This window comes from Rhinoderma darwinii, chromosome 1 (genome assembly GCF_050947455.1).
Source record: "Rhinoderma darwinii isolate aRhiDar2 chromosome 1, aRhiDar2.hap1, whole genome shotgun sequence".
Lineage (NCBI taxonomy): Eukaryota > Metazoa > Chordata > Amphibia > Anura > Rhinodermatidae > Rhinoderma > Rhinoderma darwinii.
In genome coordinates this window covers 598,039,676-598,057,002 of record NC_134687.1, presented here as the reverse complement: position 1 = coordinate 598,057,002, position 17,327 = coordinate 598,039,676, and the positions used below count along the sequence as shown (strand labels likewise).

The 17,327-nt window shown below is 42.1% G+C and overlaps 1 protein-coding gene across 1 annotated transcript in view; it reads right to left on the bottom strand.

Moving 5' to 3' along the window:
• Nucleotides 1-17,327, bottom strand: part of PIK3C3 (phosphatidylinositol 3-kinase catalytic subunit type 3) — a 153,115-nt gene that overhangs the window by 93,256 nt on the left and 42,532 nt on the right. Inside the window, exons 11-19 of the mRNA XM_075840599.1 lie at nucleotides 9,258-9,412; nucleotides 9,064-9,154; nucleotides 8,111-8,178; nucleotides 7,912-8,017; nucleotides 6,028-6,144; nucleotides 5,050-5,181; nucleotides 2,973-3,101; nucleotides 1,706-1,775; nucleotides 1,235-1,299 (exon numbers count right to left, since the gene is read on the bottom strand). Coding sequence (XP_075696714.1) covers nucleotides 1,235-1,299; nucleotides 1,706-1,775; nucleotides 2,973-3,101; nucleotides 5,050-5,181; nucleotides 6,028-6,144; nucleotides 7,912-8,017; nucleotides 8,111-8,178; nucleotides 9,064-9,154; nucleotides 9,258-9,412 — 933 coding nt within the window. The remainder of the gene's footprint in view (nucleotides 1-1,234; nucleotides 1,300-1,705; nucleotides 1,776-2,972; nucleotides 3,102-5,049; nucleotides 5,182-6,027; nucleotides 6,145-7,911; nucleotides 8,018-8,110; nucleotides 8,179-9,063; nucleotides 9,155-9,257; nucleotides 9,413-17,327) is intronic.

Genomic DNA, 17,327 nt, shown 5'->3' with positions numbered 1-17,327 from the left:
GACTATGTGATGTTCTGTTTTTTTTTTTAGATAATCTATCTCTCACTGGTAAAGTTAACCTAGCCTAAAAATTCTAGACTGTTCATGTCTTTGACAGTGGGCAAACTTACAAAATCAGCAAGGGATCAAATACTTATTTCCTTCACTGTAACTACTATAATACTGCTCCTATATACAAGAATATAACTACTATAATACTGCCTCCTATATACAAGAATATAACTACTATAATACTGCCTCCTATATACAAGAATATAACTACTATAATACTGCCCCCTATGTACAAGAATATAACTACTATAATACTGCCCCCTATGTACAAGAATATAACTACTATAATACTGCCTCCTATATACAAGAATATAACTACTATAATACTGCCTCCTATATACAAGAATATAACTACTATAATACTGCCCCCTATGTACAAGAATATAACAACTATAATACTACCTCCTATGTACAAGAATATAACTACTATAATACTGCCCCTATGTACAAGAATATAACTACTATAATACTGCCCCCTATATACAAGAATATAACTACTATAATACTGTCCCCTATGTACAAGAATATTACTACTATAATACTGCCTCCTATATACAAGAATATAACTACTATAATACTGCCTCCTATATACAAGAATATAACTACTATAATACTGCCCCCTATGTACAAGAATATAACAACTATAATACTACCTCCTATGTACAAGACTATAACTACTATAATACTACCTCCTATGTACAAGAATATAACTACTATAATACTACCTCCTATATACAAGAATATAACTACTATAATACCGCCCCCTATATACAAGAATATAACTACTATAATACTGCCCCCTATATACAAGAATATATCTACTATAATACTGCCCACTATGTATAAGAATATAACTACTATAATACTGCCTCCTATGTACAAGAATATAACTACTATAATACTGCTCCCTATGTACAAGAATATATAACCACAATAATATTGCCTCCTATGTACAAGAATATAACTACTATAATACTGCCCCCTATATACAAGAATATAACTACTATAATACTGCTCCCTATATACAAGAATATAACTACTATAATACTGCCGCTATGTACAAGAATATAAGTACTATAATACTGCCCCCTATATACAAGAATATAACTACTATAATACTGCCGCTATGTACAAGAGTGTGGATATGAATGTGTAGATTATATAGTTTGTATTTTAAACCCACCTGTATACTACCCTCTGTGGCAAGAACTTCAGCAACAGGCACCGACTGAATAAATTGCATGAATCCTGTGGGGAAGACACTGCAGTAAATATACAGAAAGCAATGCCTTTTCTATGTCCATTTATATAGAGCAGTACGGCTGAGCTCCTGTCTTTTCCATCATACAGCGTTATATAACAGCTGCTCTTTATATTTACAGTAAGTGACTCGAGTAATACAGTCCTTAGACCAACAAAGGAACTATTAAATGACCCCGAAATTACACAAGGCCATTGTAGCAAAATCTGGGGCCATCCATACATAAAGAGAAGGGGCAGTGCTTTTCTGGCCCAGGAGGAGGGGGAGATGTAGGTACAATGGGTTGCCAGATATTGGCAGGTATAGCGCAAGTAGTCGCCAATTACTGGTACTGACTGGGGAGTTGATTGTGCTGTGGAGAGCAGGAAACTGCACAAAAGGGGGTGTTGTTACCGTGCTTTGTGCTCGTTGCCAGGACCTTGTACGGTGTTAACTTCAGATCGAGATTTTCCTTTCGTAAAAGCTAAAAAAACATAAAAGGAAAGTGCCACTGGTGTATGACAAAAGATAGAATATTGGCGGTACACCTTTAAATATTACCATCACGTATACAATTTTCTGAATACAATCTAATACAGCATGGACTGATATATTTTACATTAACTGATACATTGTAGCAAACAGGACAGGAGAAAGATTTGTGCTGCTGCTGTGTTAATCCCATGATTGTCTAGACTGGATACAATTGTAGGAATGTATTAGTTGTTGGAAGGTTTTCAATCTCTGGGTGTAAATAAAAATGTCCCCATTCACTGACAGTAAGCAGGAATCTTGACATCTTTCAAAATAGCCTTAAATTCTTCAGAATTTTCCGGATTTCTGCTTGCGGATAGTGAATGGAAACATTGTTTATATCCAAACCAATATAGACCCAATACTTCTTACAGATGATGGTTTGCTCTAGTGTAGACAATCGTCTGGGCTCCAGGTTGATACAGTCTAGCTATTGTACACTGAAACATTGTAGCAAATGATCAAGACAGGAGAGATTTCTGCTGCTGGTGTATATAGCTCACGATTGCATCAAACTCTCCGCTGTGAGAAGTATTTGGTCTGAACAAGTTTTTTTAGCCACTGGATGTTTCCTTTCACTGACAGCAAGCGGAGATCTTTAAAATGGTGAGGAATTGAAACAAAGTATATTAAAAATGTACAGAACTTTCGATCATACAATTATTAAAGGGGTTTTATAGGATTTACATTGATGGCCTATTCTTAAGAAAGCCATTCATAAATGATTGATGGTGATCCCCAACCAATCAGCCGAGTAAAGGGGCAGCAGCGCTTGATGGATCACCGCTGCCTGTTCACTTCAGTACTTGACACAGCGACATCCACACACAGGTGGTTATGTCTTGCACTGCAGATCAGCCTCGTTAGCTTGAATGACTGCTGCGTTACCAGACACAGCCACAGACGTACGGATGGCGCTGTTTTAGGTACTGCAGTAAAAGGCCTGCGGCGCTCCAGACAGTGCTTCTGCCTCTTCCTTCTGGTGATCCACCCCCCCCCGATCACACATTTGCCTACGTTTGTGTAAAGGCCTTTTTTCACGGCATCAGAGGGGCACCCATAGTTTTCACGGACCCATTCACTTTAGCAGAGTCCGTGCAGAGCCTTTAGGCCGTCCAGAGTTCGTGTCTGGATCCTTCTCGCTTACCTTGTCCATCAGTGAAATTATCTGTAAAATAAGCTGGTCCTGCCGCAAGTCGTCTCCGTTTTTGAATATCACTGGATATTTCCCTCCGTCTTCAGTCTTGAAGTACAATTTTGCTGGCATGAGGGCGCTCTACAAGAAAAATGTGAGAACGATATAATAATAATAATACTAAATCAATAACGGACTGTCCACATATGCTGTAAGTGGTCAGGTGGTTGTTAAAGGGTAGCTGGGGTCCCAGAGGTGGTTTTAACTTGCTGCCCGAGCGATTGGGCAGCTGAATGTCGGGTCTCCGGCAGTCAGTGACTGCGGGGGACCCTGGGGAGAAGATATATATATTCTCTGATCACTTGTACACAGAACTCAATGAGCACTGTGTATAGAAAAGAGGCAGCGGTCTGGTCACATGATCGGTGGGGTCCTGTTAGCGGCAGGCTGCTGCTGGGTCTAGCTAGACCCAGCCCAGCCCTATTAGTGACAATAGTCACTATAAGAGGGCTAATTTCCTGCTGTGCAGCCCCAGTTACAGTGGAAAGATGAAGTGTAAAAGATGAAAAAATAAGAAACAAAGCCCCCCAAAAGGTATTTTCTGACCTTTGAGGGACAGACCATAATAATAAAAAAATAAAAGTAAAATAAAGGGCAAAAAAACGTAATAATAAATACACATAAAATACCCACCCCAAAAAAACATTGTCCCCCCAATCATTACCGTGACGCTAGCCCAGACCCAATTAGCCTAAAATAGACATGTCATATATCAAAATTTACCGTAGACAATGACGATCACAAATAAACGGTACTATTATTTTCAAGCTTTAAGCCTAGAAATTCCAAAATAGCAAAAAATGGGTAGAAAAAAAGAAAAGAAAACTGCATTGTCCACGAAAAAAACATCGCAAAAATCACGTCGCTAACCCAACAAATAAAAAAAAGTTATAGCCGTTTAACGAACGAGTGCTAAAAATGGCTGAAACGGTGTCTGGTCCTGAAGATGCAAAATAGCCCGGTCCTGAACCGGTTAAGCTTTAGTTACAAGGCTGGGGTTTAGACCATTTATTTACAGGTGCCCTTATAGAGTAAGTACATGGTTCCTTTCAAACGGGCACTCAACTTTTTATAGAAAACTGAGAAATGCCTCCAGCTCTCGGAGCTGAAGACCGGAAGGAGAGCACAATGTACCCAGTAGTCAGTATGAACTTATTAGAAGTGTGTAATGACGGGGAAGGGAGACAGACAGGTGAGCCCTAATCTACCCGCTGCTCAGTCCCTGCCTACTTGCAACGGCCCGTCCTAGGCGACGGCGTACAACTGGGCGACGGTCCCTACGCTCAATAAGTGCACGACAGACAAGGGTACACAGAAGCTAAGGGAAATGGGGCAGTAGCCCACGGCAACACCGTGAGCAACAAGAGTAGTGAACGAGCCGAGTCAAACCAGGAGAGTAGTGAACGAGCCGAGTCAAACCAGGAGTGTACGAGGTACCAAACACAGAGCAGGAGAGTAGTCAGTTAGCCAGGGTCAATATGAAGCAGGGACAAATAGTTCAAGCAGCAGAGCCAGGAAACAGGAGAATCACAGGCAAAGGAGGAGCAGGAAGTGAAGGTATAAATAGACAGAGGGCGGGAGCTAGCTCCGTCTGGCCAGGCTGTGATAGGCTCTCCCACTCCTCAGCCTTCCAGCCTGATTGGTAGAAGGAGGGGTCACTCGATCAGACTTAGGAGCAGGTGCAGACTGACTAACCACGGGCGTCGACACAGAAGCTGTGTCTGGCAGATCCTTTACAAAGTGAGTACTGGATTTGCTCATGTTGGGCTTTGCTTAAGCAGCTCCCCACATTGTAAATGATTCAGGGTGCCAATCTGTGAGACTCTACCCTCCCCCATCAGTTGGGAATCAATTGACCATATAGGATCTATTGAGGCTTTTAGACTTGAGATGTGATGTGATATGCAGAACATATACCCGACAGGTCCTCAGCCCCTTTCCCTAAGATCCGCGGTGCAAGAGGTGGTGTCGACAAGTATGTAATATCTCTGCGCCTTTTTGGTAATGGTCACGAGATTGTGGTGTTTACCTTGAATAGAGTGGCTTTCTCTGGGATGATTCCCCGGATCTTCACCTGAGGTTCTAGTGGTAGAGGAATCGGTTCAATCTCTGAGAGGTTCATCTTCTCATTATCTCCCAGCAAGGCCTGGAGCCGCTCATTCTGATGACATAAGGACATACGGTTAGATTACAGGCTCCGAAATACAAACTAGAAGAGGAACACCGATCTGGAGATGAAGATGCCTGGATGGATCTCAATAGTCAGGACTTATTAAAACAAATAAGACTATTTCCCACAGTAATGATTCATTTGGCATATGTCCTTGGATGCCCTGATTTTAGTTTGTATGTGTTGTGTTTACCAAGAGGCGCCTACTTTACCATGTCAAGGTTATCTTTCAATCTTATTACAACATTATTGACAATTTTTTTCATTAAAATTTGCTTCTCTAACATATGTGCTTGTTATTTATTCCATCTCATATCTATGTATCTATCTATCTATCTATCTCTCTAATATCTATCTATCTATCTATCTCATAACTATCTATCTATCTATCTTTCTCATATCTATCTCTCCATCTATCTCTCCATCTATCTCATATCTATCTCTCCATCTATCTCTCCATCTATCTATCTATCTATCTAATATCTATCTAATATCTATCTATCTATCAATCTAATATCTATCTATCTAATATCTATCTCTCTCAGTATCACATTGGGGTATTATATAAATGACATGCAATTATCAGTAGTTTTCCATAGGACTGCAGGTAATCCCAAGTATTATCTCAGAGTTTTGATGGCCCTAAAATAAAACCATTCAATGATACATTCAGTTTGGCTCTATCTGTATATAGAATATAGCACCAGTTATGTCCTCATGTTACACAGAAGTGACAATGCTGAGAACAATTGGCAGATGTAATACACAGCGGAGACAGCAGATGAGAAGAGAATGATGCTGGATACCCGGGGAGGGAGGGTGGAGATGGGCACGTACCTTTTTTTTGCGGTTGCCACTTTCACGCTGCACTGCTTTCATGAGATGAACCAGTCTATCTACAAAGGTTTGCTGTGTCGCCAGCAGCGAGCGCATCACTCTGACAGACTTATCGCCCTACAGCAGGGAATGGTAGGGAAAAAAAAAAAATATGAACTGATCTTGCCTGATACTGCGGGTTTCATCTGCTCGTATGAGAATTCAGCCTGTGTTCCCTGCAAGTGCTGGATGTGGCTACACACGCTCAGGGAGCGAGACACAGACATAAAAAACTAGCTAGTATCATCTTATTATTTAAAGCCTGCTTGTCATTGAATACATAAATCTAGTCTAAGTTATAAGAGTGACCTCTGCAACTCCCAATGTTACCAAGTACGAGGGGCGCCAAGTCCCTGTTCCTGGCCAGAGAGTGCGGCCAAGCTTGCAAAGTCACTCTCCATAGTAATGAAATGGGCAATTTGTGCTTTCCAACACTCCCATTCATATCTAAGAAAGTGGGTGCACAGGGGCGGACATTTCTGTGGCGGGCATGAGGTCCCTAACTTTAGCTAATGGTATGTCCTAAGATATGGACATAATGGACTGATCAATGGGGGTCCGATCACCCTACAATCCTTAGAATAAAGGGGCCACAGCGCTACTTAGTCACTGCATCTCCTTCCTGTACACAGCCCCATTTGAAGAAAAGAAAGGAGGTGCACCACAACAGAGCTAGTAGTAAAGTATATAAGGGATATCTAAACAAGCATAATGGAGGAGAGTATTTACCAAAAGCAGGGTCCCCTTCTGACAGTGACAGGTGCTGATGGAGGAACAGGTGACCCCGGAGAGAGGCACTAAAAATTCATTTATTTATATGAAAATGTGGTCAATGAGGTAGCAAAGGAAAGATAACAGCCTGGTTCAAGATCTGGCCAACCTACTTACACTTCTCACCCCTCAATTTCGGGTCATTTTCGCAGAGTGGTTGCTAGGGATGCATTGCTTGACAAACCCATTGACAGAACTGCAGTTGTTAGGCAGGACATCCATAGCAACGTCACTCAGCTGTTGAGCTCAAAGCTAGACTGGAGACAAAGAAAAGCAAGCCGGCGGCGACCACATCATGAGGTTTCACATCTCATCTTGGAGTATTTAACAGATATTCGAGATGTAGGTGGAGGACCTCTTTAAATGGCATTAAGATGTATGTGTCCCCTAAATCATTGCAAAACTGTAAAAGCAAAGGTTAAAAAAGAGGTCTACTTTCATCAAATTAATGTTATTTTATGTGGAATTAAAAGTTATACAATTTTGCAATATATTATATATAATAATTTTCTATATCAATTCCTCATGGTTTTCAAGATCTCTGCTTGCTGTTATTCAGTAGGAACATTTATTGTTTACTTTCAGGGGATACAATTCTGTCCATGGTCATGTGATGTACACACAGGTGCCAGGATCGTTACAAGACAGCTCTGATACGCATACTGTAACGGGCCAAGCACCTGTGTGATCATCACATGACTAGGGCAGATTATTATCCAATGGAAGTAAGAAATGCATGTTCCTACTAAATAACAACAAGCAGAGATCTTGAAAACTGTGAGGAATTATTACAGCACGGTGGGGGTACCAGTGGTGGGGCCCCAGAGAGCATACATTTATCACCTATCCTGTGAATAGGCCATTAATGGTAGCGGTGGGTAAACCCCTTTAACAGTTTGAAGCACTAATGACACATCCATTCAGGTATTGTTATGTATCAGTGAAGTGGGCATGGTTGGCTTTATGGGCACTATCTACTACGTGGGGAACTCTCTGTGGAACTCCTGTTTGGACCCAATATAGTCTATGGAAGAGAAGTATTTCTTTAGTGTGTAACTTGTTGGGCAGCGTTACCTTTAAAAGTGCTTGACTGAAACGTCTCATGACGTTAAGGTACATCTCATGGGTCTTTGGATCTCTCATCTGGGTGTCCTGGTCTTCACATTCAACAATAACATACCTGCAAAAAAAGAAGACAATTCATTACAGCTACAATTACAAATCTTTCATGAAGAAGAAAAAATAACCTTCATAGTCAGTAAATGTGGATTACCAGTATAAGTAGTTTGCCAGGGTGGAGTTCTTGCAGGCTCTGGAGATCAGGAATGTGCAGAGATCTTGCTAGAATGACAAGATGAATAATGAAAAAAATAGAATATTGCCAGTGATTACATTATCACCGGAAAAAAGAGAAGACAATATAGAAATTGGCCAAAAGTATGTGGACAAAAATAGAAATTAGTTGTTTTATGTCAGTTTAGCGCCATCCATTACTATAGGTGCATATTGGGAAACAAAGTAATACACGATAGATAGATATGAGATAGATAGATATGAGATAGATGGATATGAGATAGATGGATATGAGATAGATGGATATGAGATAGATGGATATGAGATAGATGGATATGAGATAGATGGATATGAGATAGATAGATAGATAGATAGATAGATAGATAGATAGATAGATAGATAGATAGATAGATAGATAGATAGATAGATAGATAGATAGATATGAGATAGATAGATAGATAGATAGATAGATAGATAGATAGATAGATAGATAGATAGATATGAGATAGATAGATAGATAGATAGATATGAGATAGATAGATATGAGATAGATAGATATGAGATAGATAGATATGAGATAGATAGATATGAGATAGATGGATATGAGATAGATGGATATGAGATAGATAGATAGATAGATAGATAGATAGATAGATAGATAGATAGATAGATAGATAGATAGATAGATAGATAGATATGAGATAGATAGATATGAGATAGATAGATATGAGATAGATGGATATGAGATAGATGGATATGAGATAGATAGATAGATAGATAGATAGATAGATAGATAGATAGATAGATAGATAGATAGATAGATAGATAGATAGATAGATAGATAGATAGATAGATAGGATAATGTTGAGTTTTCACTTTCATAATCTGGTGGACCAGTATATAGGTATATAGGAAAGGGCATCTGTAGATTACCTCAAGATTTTCAGCTTCCGCACCATCTTTGGTCTTGGAGGAAGGTGCTGAAGATGATGATTGTGGATGAGTCCTGGACAGAATCTGTGAACTGACATATAAATAACACAATTGTTATAATGACATAGTAGCTCTTGCCCGGCATGATGTGACGGTGTTTGGATAAATGTGTTGAGGTTTGCGGTTTGCCGTACCTGTCGATATCCCCTGGGATTACGCCGGAGGTGAGCATGCTCTCCAGCATGGGGCCCTGACTGTCCTTTTTGGTTGGCTCTAGGCCGTTCTTTATATCATCAAAGCTTTCATATTTCAGAGCTTGAACTAACTGTAGTAAGTACATCAACAGATCCTATGGGGAAAACACATGTATTTCCAGAAATCTGAACATGAACTTTCATTCCCAGTGTTATTTTTCATTTTGCTACTAGATTTTATTTGACACCATAAGAGATTCTATCAAGCACGTCTCTGTGGTAATGTCACATAAGGGATAAGGCAATGCCCCGTGACACGATGTAACATGTCACACACAGATCCCACGCTTGACAGATCATTTACCTGCATTCTTCTCCAATAATTGATAAGATGATTCTAGCTCTAATAAATATTGGGCAAGAAAAATTAGAAAGCAACTGATGAAGCAAAATTTCATTAGATGGAACCAAAACATTAAGTAATACAGAAGTAACCGTATGTTTAGCATTTGTTTTTATGATTATTGGTACATTTACACTCCCTCTCTCATGTCTATCTCTCCATCTGTAGCATGTTTATCTATTGCTCGCACTCTCGCATATCGCTCGTGCTCTCTTTTATCTCTTTTCCATATCTCTTGCTCTCCCAGATCTCTCCTATATCTTTCGCTCTCTCATATGTCTCCCATATTTTAGCTCTCGCATATCTCTCATTCCTATTGGAAAATAAACGAACACACAAAAAAATCTCCGCAAAATAATCTCTCGCTCTCTCTCATATGTCTCTCGCTCTCCCATTTCTCCCTCGCTCTCTCATAGCTCTCCCACTGCTCTCTCTCTCTCCCACAGCTCTCCCTCTTTCATCTCTCTCCCTCTCCCATATCTCTCTCCCTCTCCCATATCTCGCTCTCTCCCTCTCCCATATCTCGCTCTCTCCCTCTCCCATATCTCTCTCTCGCTCTCTCATAGCTCTCCCACTGCTCTCGCTCTCCCATAGCTCTCTCTCTTTCATATGTCTCTCGCTCTCCCACATCGGTCTCTCGCTCTCCCACATCGGTCTCTCGCTCTCCCACATCGGTCTCTCGCTCTCCCACATCGGTCTCTCGCTCTCCCACATCGGTCTCTCGCTCTCCCACATCGGTCTCTCGCTCTCCCACATCGGTCTCTCGCTCTCCCACATCGGTCTCTCGCTCTCCCACATCGGTCTCTCGCTCTCCCACATCGGTCTCTCGCTCTCCCACATCGGTCTCTCGCTCTCCCACATCGGTCTCTCGCTCTCCCACATCGGTCTCTCGCTCTCCCACATCGGTCTCTCGCTCTCCCACATCGGTCTCTCGCTCTCCCATAGCTCTCTCACAGCTCTCTCACAGCTCTCTCACAGCTCTCTCACAGCTCTCTCACAGCTCTCCCATAGCTCTCCCGTATCTCGATGTAAAGCAACACATGCAACAGAAATCCCTGCAAAATGATCTAATAGAATATGGAGTTCCCCTTTAACAATCCACAGCACAGACTCGCTGCCGGGAAGCGCTTGCATTAAAGTATATAAGTAATAACTTTGTAACAAAGTAAATAAGAGAAGCCATTATGCTGTGTAAATGTGAAGGTAGCTGCATCCTTTACTAGATGTTTAACAGCCAACAAGCAACATGACTAATGTTTCGATGGAGTGTTTGAGAAACTGGCACTTGAATAATAGCGAGAGGAGAGACGACGCGCCCCATTGTGACACCTGTTCAGTCATCGAGCAGTGAATCGTCCTTGAAGAGGGACTGGAATTCTTAACATGTTAAATATATGCGGAGAGAATCCATAAAAGGAAACGCTAATGGTGTGCGATATATTCCACTGAATACACGTATAAATCAATAAATGCAGATCACATAGAGCGCATACAAAACAAGTCAACACAAGTTCAAAGGGAGACGTCTATGTCTAGCGTATTTAGAACAAGTTCCCTAATGGATCGACAGCTTGTGGGATGGGTGAGGCCTCGCATATGACCCCATCTGCTCAAACAGGACACACAAGTGAAATGGGCTAGGTTCACAGTGCTGTCAGACTTAACAGGAGGAATAGCGCTGCATGCCGCACTATTTTTCCCATCAAAACAACGGACACCACGACGAAACTCAACAAACCATATTGTAAGTCAATGCTGCCCGTCAAGCGCTGTTGATATCCGTCATACGTTGGATCCGGCAATGTGTCGTGATTTCTGCAACCACAATATACATCTGAACAAAGCCTTAACCCCTTAAGAACGCAGCCTTGTTTTGTCCTTAAAGAGGCTATGTCACCAGATTTTGCAACCCCTATCTGCTATTGCAGCAGATAGGCGCTGCAATGTAGATTACAGTAACGTTTTTATTTTTAAAAAACGAGCATTTTTGGCCAAGTTATGACCATTTTTGTATTTATGCAAATGAGGCTTGCAAAAGTCCAAGTGGGCGTGTTTACAGTAAAAGTACAACTGGGCGTGTTGAAAAGTAAAAGTACATCGGGGCGTGTTTACTACTTTTACTAGCTGGGCGTTGTGTATAGAAGTATCATCCACTTCTCTTCAGAACGCCCAGCTTCTGGCAGTGCAGACAGCGTGTTCTCGAGAGATCACGCTGTGACGTCACTCACAGGTCCTGCATCGTGTCAGACGAGCGAGTACACATCGGCACCAGAGGCTACAGATGATTCTGCAGCAGCATCAGCGTTTGCAGGTAAGTCGATGTAGCTACTTACCTGCAAACGCCGATGCTTCTGCAGAATCAACTGTAGCCTCTGGTGCCGATGTGTCCTCGCTCGTCTGACACGATGCAGGACCTGTGAGTGACGACACAGCGTGATCTCTGGAGAACACGGCTGTGTCTGCACTGCCAGAAGCTGGGCGTTCTGAAGAGAAGTGGATGATGCTGATTCGTCAGCATCATACACTTCTATACACAACGCCCAGCTAGTAAAAGTAGTAAACACGCCCCGATGTAACACACATAATACACGCCCAGTTGTACTTTTACTTTTCAACACGCCCACTTGGACTTTTGCAAGGCTCATTTGCATAAATACAAAAATGGTCATAACTTGGCCAAAAATGCTCGTTTTTTAAAAATAAAAACGTTACTGTAATCTACATTGCAGCGCCTATCTGCTGCAATAGCAGATAGGGGTTGCAAAATCTGGTGACAGAGCCTCTTTAAGGCTCAAAGCCCATTTTTTAAATCGGACATATTCCACTATATGTGGTAATAACTTCGGAATGCTTAACCCCTTAAAGGGAACCTGTCACCAGCATTTCACCTCTTGAACTTTACTTATCCCTCACTGGCTGCTGCTATCAAAAGTTCATTGCCGTTATCCGCTCTCCTAAACTCCTCCTCCGACTGTAAATAACGGTCTGCAAACATTTTGCGCCTTTTATCGTAATAATCCGGTGTCCCGTTGTACGTACATACTAGAATAGGACATCAATGCACAAGCTCAGGATTTTGTGTGCTGGGGAAGGCGAGGAGCTGTCAATCAAAAGTAAGGAGGCGGGGTAAACCCGGAAAGGCTTGAGGAATGAAGATATGACTCTTTTCAAACGAAGATTTGACTCTTTTCTGCTCATTAGCATATGGTGTGGGAACACTAAAAAGCGGAATACTAAAGCTACAGAGCCGACTAAGAAGATAATTATAGGTTATATAGAAATTATTTTTCACCCACTACCACCTGGTATTGCTGGTTTAATAGGTGAAATGCTGGTGACAGGTTCCCTTTAAGGACGTAGCCTAGTTTTGGCCTTAAGGCTCAGAGCCCATTTTTCAAATCTGACATATTTCTCTTTATGTGGTAATAACGTCGGAATGCTTAAACCTACCCAAGCGATTCTGAGATTGTTTTCTCGTGACACATTGGGCTTCATGTTCGTGGTAAAATTTGGTCGATATATTCAGTGTTTATTGGTGAAAAATTGCAAAATGTAGAGAAAATTTTGAAAAAATTGCATTTTTCAGAATTTAAATGCATCTGCTTGTAAAACAGACGGTTATACCACCCAAAATAGTTACTAGTTCACATTTCCCATATGTCTACTTTAGATTGGCATCGTTTTTTGAACATTCTTTTATTTTTCTTGGACGTTACAAGGCTTAGAACATAAACAGCAATTTCTCATATTTTTAAGAAAATTTCAAAAGCCTTTTTTTTAAGGTACCTCTTGAGTTCTGAAGTGGCTTTGAGGGGCCTATGTATTAGAAACCCTGATAAAACACCCCATTTTAAAAACTAGACCCCTCAAAGTATTCAAAACAGCATTTAGAAAGTTTTTTAACCCTTCAGGCATTTCACAGGAATTAAAGCAAAGTGGAGGTGAAATTTGCAAATTTCATTTTTCTTGCTGAATTTCAATTTTATTCATTTTTTTTTCTGTAACACAGAAGGTTTTACCAGAGAAACACTACTAAATACCGTATATGTCGGCGTATAAGACGACTGGGCGTATAAGACGACCCCCAACTTTTATCCTTAAAATATAGAATTTAAGATATACTCACCATTTCGTGCAGGAGCGCTTCACTATGGCCATCGGCGGCAGGACCCAGGAATCTCTGTCTCTTTGAACTCGCGCATGCGCAGATAGGCTGCTTCATCGGGCGAGATCTGAGAGGCAGGGAATGAGAGGAAAGGGCGGGCCAGAGGATCTTACAGAGATGTTCCCTGGCGGCTAATACCGGCTTCCCTCAGATCCGTGGCGGATTCCGTGCATCCCGGGAGCCTGTGTACCGGACTGCAGGCTCACAAGGTAACACACAACCTGTGTGTAGACAATATGTAGACTAGGGATGTCACGATACCAGAATTTGGACTTCGATACCGATACTTCGTTTAGTATTGCGATTTCGATACCAATTTCGATACTTTTGCCAACAGTAATAAAAAAAAAATTCTTCCGTTTTCTGATGTGAGGCGCGACGTGTGATGAATTTTGAACGCGCCTCACATTAATAGTAATTAATCCCATCATGTTTCTCAGTCATATTGGGTTAATGTGCGAGGTACATGATGGGGTTAATTACTATTAATGTGAGGAACATGGAGGGTAAATTCATCGCACCTCGCGCCTCACATTAATAAGTGAATGAAAGCCGTGTTTATTTCATTTTTTTACAGCGTACACATCATAAATGATGCAAAAATATTGTTGTCCGCGCCATTACTGAATGTGTATATTTTATGTATTGAGACTTATTTTAATGTTTATTGTAAAAAAGGTGAAGGTGTATTTTTTTTAAAATTTAACAATACTTTGTTTTTACTTTATTTTTAAACTTTAATGTACTGACATATATCAGATATGTGCCAGTACATTAGCCTGTGGAGGATAGCACACAGGCAGTTGTTAGGACATACTTGGGTATGTCCTAACAACATGAAATATGGTAAGACAGCCCTGGGGTCCGTCAATAGACCCTGGGCTGTCTGCCCATATATGGTATGGCCCTCGATCGCGTCACAGGAATTCCCTGTGACGCGATCCAGGGGCATCCCCCCTTCTCACTTTCCCCTGAATGCTGCAGTCAGCTGTGATTGCATCATTCAGGGGAATAACGGCGGAGATGAGCGGTTTCTCTGATCTCCGCCGTTATAGAGCGGGGCTGCGGCTGTGTAATACAGCCATTGCCCCGCTCCTGACAGGAAGTGCGCGCGCGGTCAGCATGAGGTGATGCGGCCGGCGCTGCACTAATGAGCGGCAGTTCAGGCACTGAAGACAGAACATGGGGGTGTTTTGTAGCGCGCCCGCCATGTTCTGTCTCCAGTGCCGCCGCTCATTAGTGCAGCGCTGGCCGCATTGCATCATCCTGACCCCGCGAACTTATCATGACTCAGGAGCGGGGCTGTGGCTGAATTACACAGCCGCAGCCGCGCTCCCATACATTCATGTGTTACTATACTGAGCTGTGCGGCTGCAACGTGCATCCCTAATGTAGACAATATCCGGCATATAAGACGACCCCACACTTTTGACATTTTTTTAAGGGTGTAAAAAGTCGTCTTGTACGCCGATATATACGGTATGTATTGTCCAGATTCTGCAGTTTTTAGAAATGTCCCACATGTGGCCCTACTGCGCTCGTGGACTAAAACACAAGCCCTAGAAGCAAAGAAGCACCTAGTGCATTTTGAGTCCTCTTTTTTATTAGAATATATTTTAGGCAGCATGCCAGGTTTGAAGAGGTGTTGAGGTGTCAAAACAGTAGGAATCCCCCAATAGTGACCCCATTTTGGAAACTACACCCCTCAAGGAATTCATTTAGGGTTGTTGTTACCATTTTGACCGCACAGTTTTTTCACAGCACGTATTTGAATTGGGCTCTGAAATGAAAAAAGTCATTTTTTCCAATAAAATGTCATTTGTGATCAAAATTTCTTATTTTCACAGGGAACAAAATACCCCATTTTGTTGCCCAATTTGTCCTTAGTGTGGCAATACCCCATTTGTGGTGATAAACTACAGTTTGGGCCCATGGGAGGGCTCAGAAGGGAAGGAGCGCTGTGTGTTCTTTGGAGTACAGATTTTGCTGGATTGGTTTTCGGGTGCCATGTCGCATTTGCAGAGCCCCAGAGGTATCAAAGCAATAGAAACCCACCACAAATGACACCATTTTGGAAACTACACCCCTCAAGGAATTCATTTATGGGTGTTGTGACCATTTTGACCCCATAGTTTTTTCACAGAACTTATTTGAATTGGGCTGGGAATGAAAACAAAATTATTTTTTTCAAATAATATGTAGTTTTGGCTGAAAATTTCTTATTTTCACAAGAAACAAAATACCCCATTCTGTTGCCCAATTTGTTCTGAGTGCCGCAATACCCCATTTGTTGTGATAAACTGCCGTTTGGGCCCATGGGAGGGCTCAGAAGGAAAGGACCACCATTTGGCCTACTGGGGATTTTCTAGTGCGAAGTCATGTATGCAGAAGCCCCTGAGGTACCAGTACAGTTGAAACCCGCAAGAAGTGACCCCGTTTTAAAAACTACACCCTTAAGGCATTCATCTAGAGGTGTAGTGAGCATTTTGACCGGAGACCTACACCCCATAAACTGTAATGTGGGTTCTCCCGGGTATGGCAATACCCTACATGTGGCTGTTATCAGCTGCCTGGACACACAGCAGGGCCCAGAGGGGAAAGACGAGGGGGGATAAGCTGTGCGGATTGCATCAGGGTAAGTAAAATTGGGGTAAATTATAAACCAAGGGATGTATGATAAATTTTAAAACACTCTTTCATACAGAGCTCTGGTTATTCGGGACACGTGTCACATTGATATATTGTGTCATCCATTATCGCCCTCTTATAGCAGACTTTGCACCTCTTTTGACTTTTTCCCTTCTTGCCAGTTTGGGGAACTTCTCCTGGAAAGTGTTGCCCTGGTACGATGCGTGTGGCCCTCCTTGTTGGTCCCTAAAGATTAGTTTCTTGATAACCACCTCTTGAAATTCCAGGAAAGTTCCCATCTGGCCTGCACATCGATGTAGAACGTACGCATTGTGCAATGCCATCTGTATGAGGTGCCCGGCCAGCTTCTTATACCACACCGCATGGCGCTCTAGGGCTTCAGGACTTGATCTGACAAGTCCACCCCTCCCATGTACCTATTGTAGCCCAGGATGCAGTCTGGTTTGGGGGTCTCTGTACTGGTACCTCCTACTGGTACATGGGTACTGGTGTGGAATCTCTCTTGTCTTGTACTTGACACACAATATGCTGCTGCTAGAATGTGTCCTGCTCTCCCCCCTTCTTGTTTGCCCAAGCAGAGTCTTATGGAGGCCTCTCAGATTTCTTCTAGCAGTGCCGCATGCCGCAGGACTTCTGGAAGCGAGGCAGTTGAAGAGTGGGACGCTGGTATAAAAATTATCCAGGTAGAGGTGGTAACCCTGGTACAGCAGTGGGTGCACCAAATCCAACACAATTTTTGCATTAACTCCCAGTAAGGGGGGGGGGGGCATTCTGGGGGCTGAATACTGGTGTCCTTCGCTTCATATATCCTAAATTTGTACGTATGCCCTGATCCACTGTCACAGCTTATACA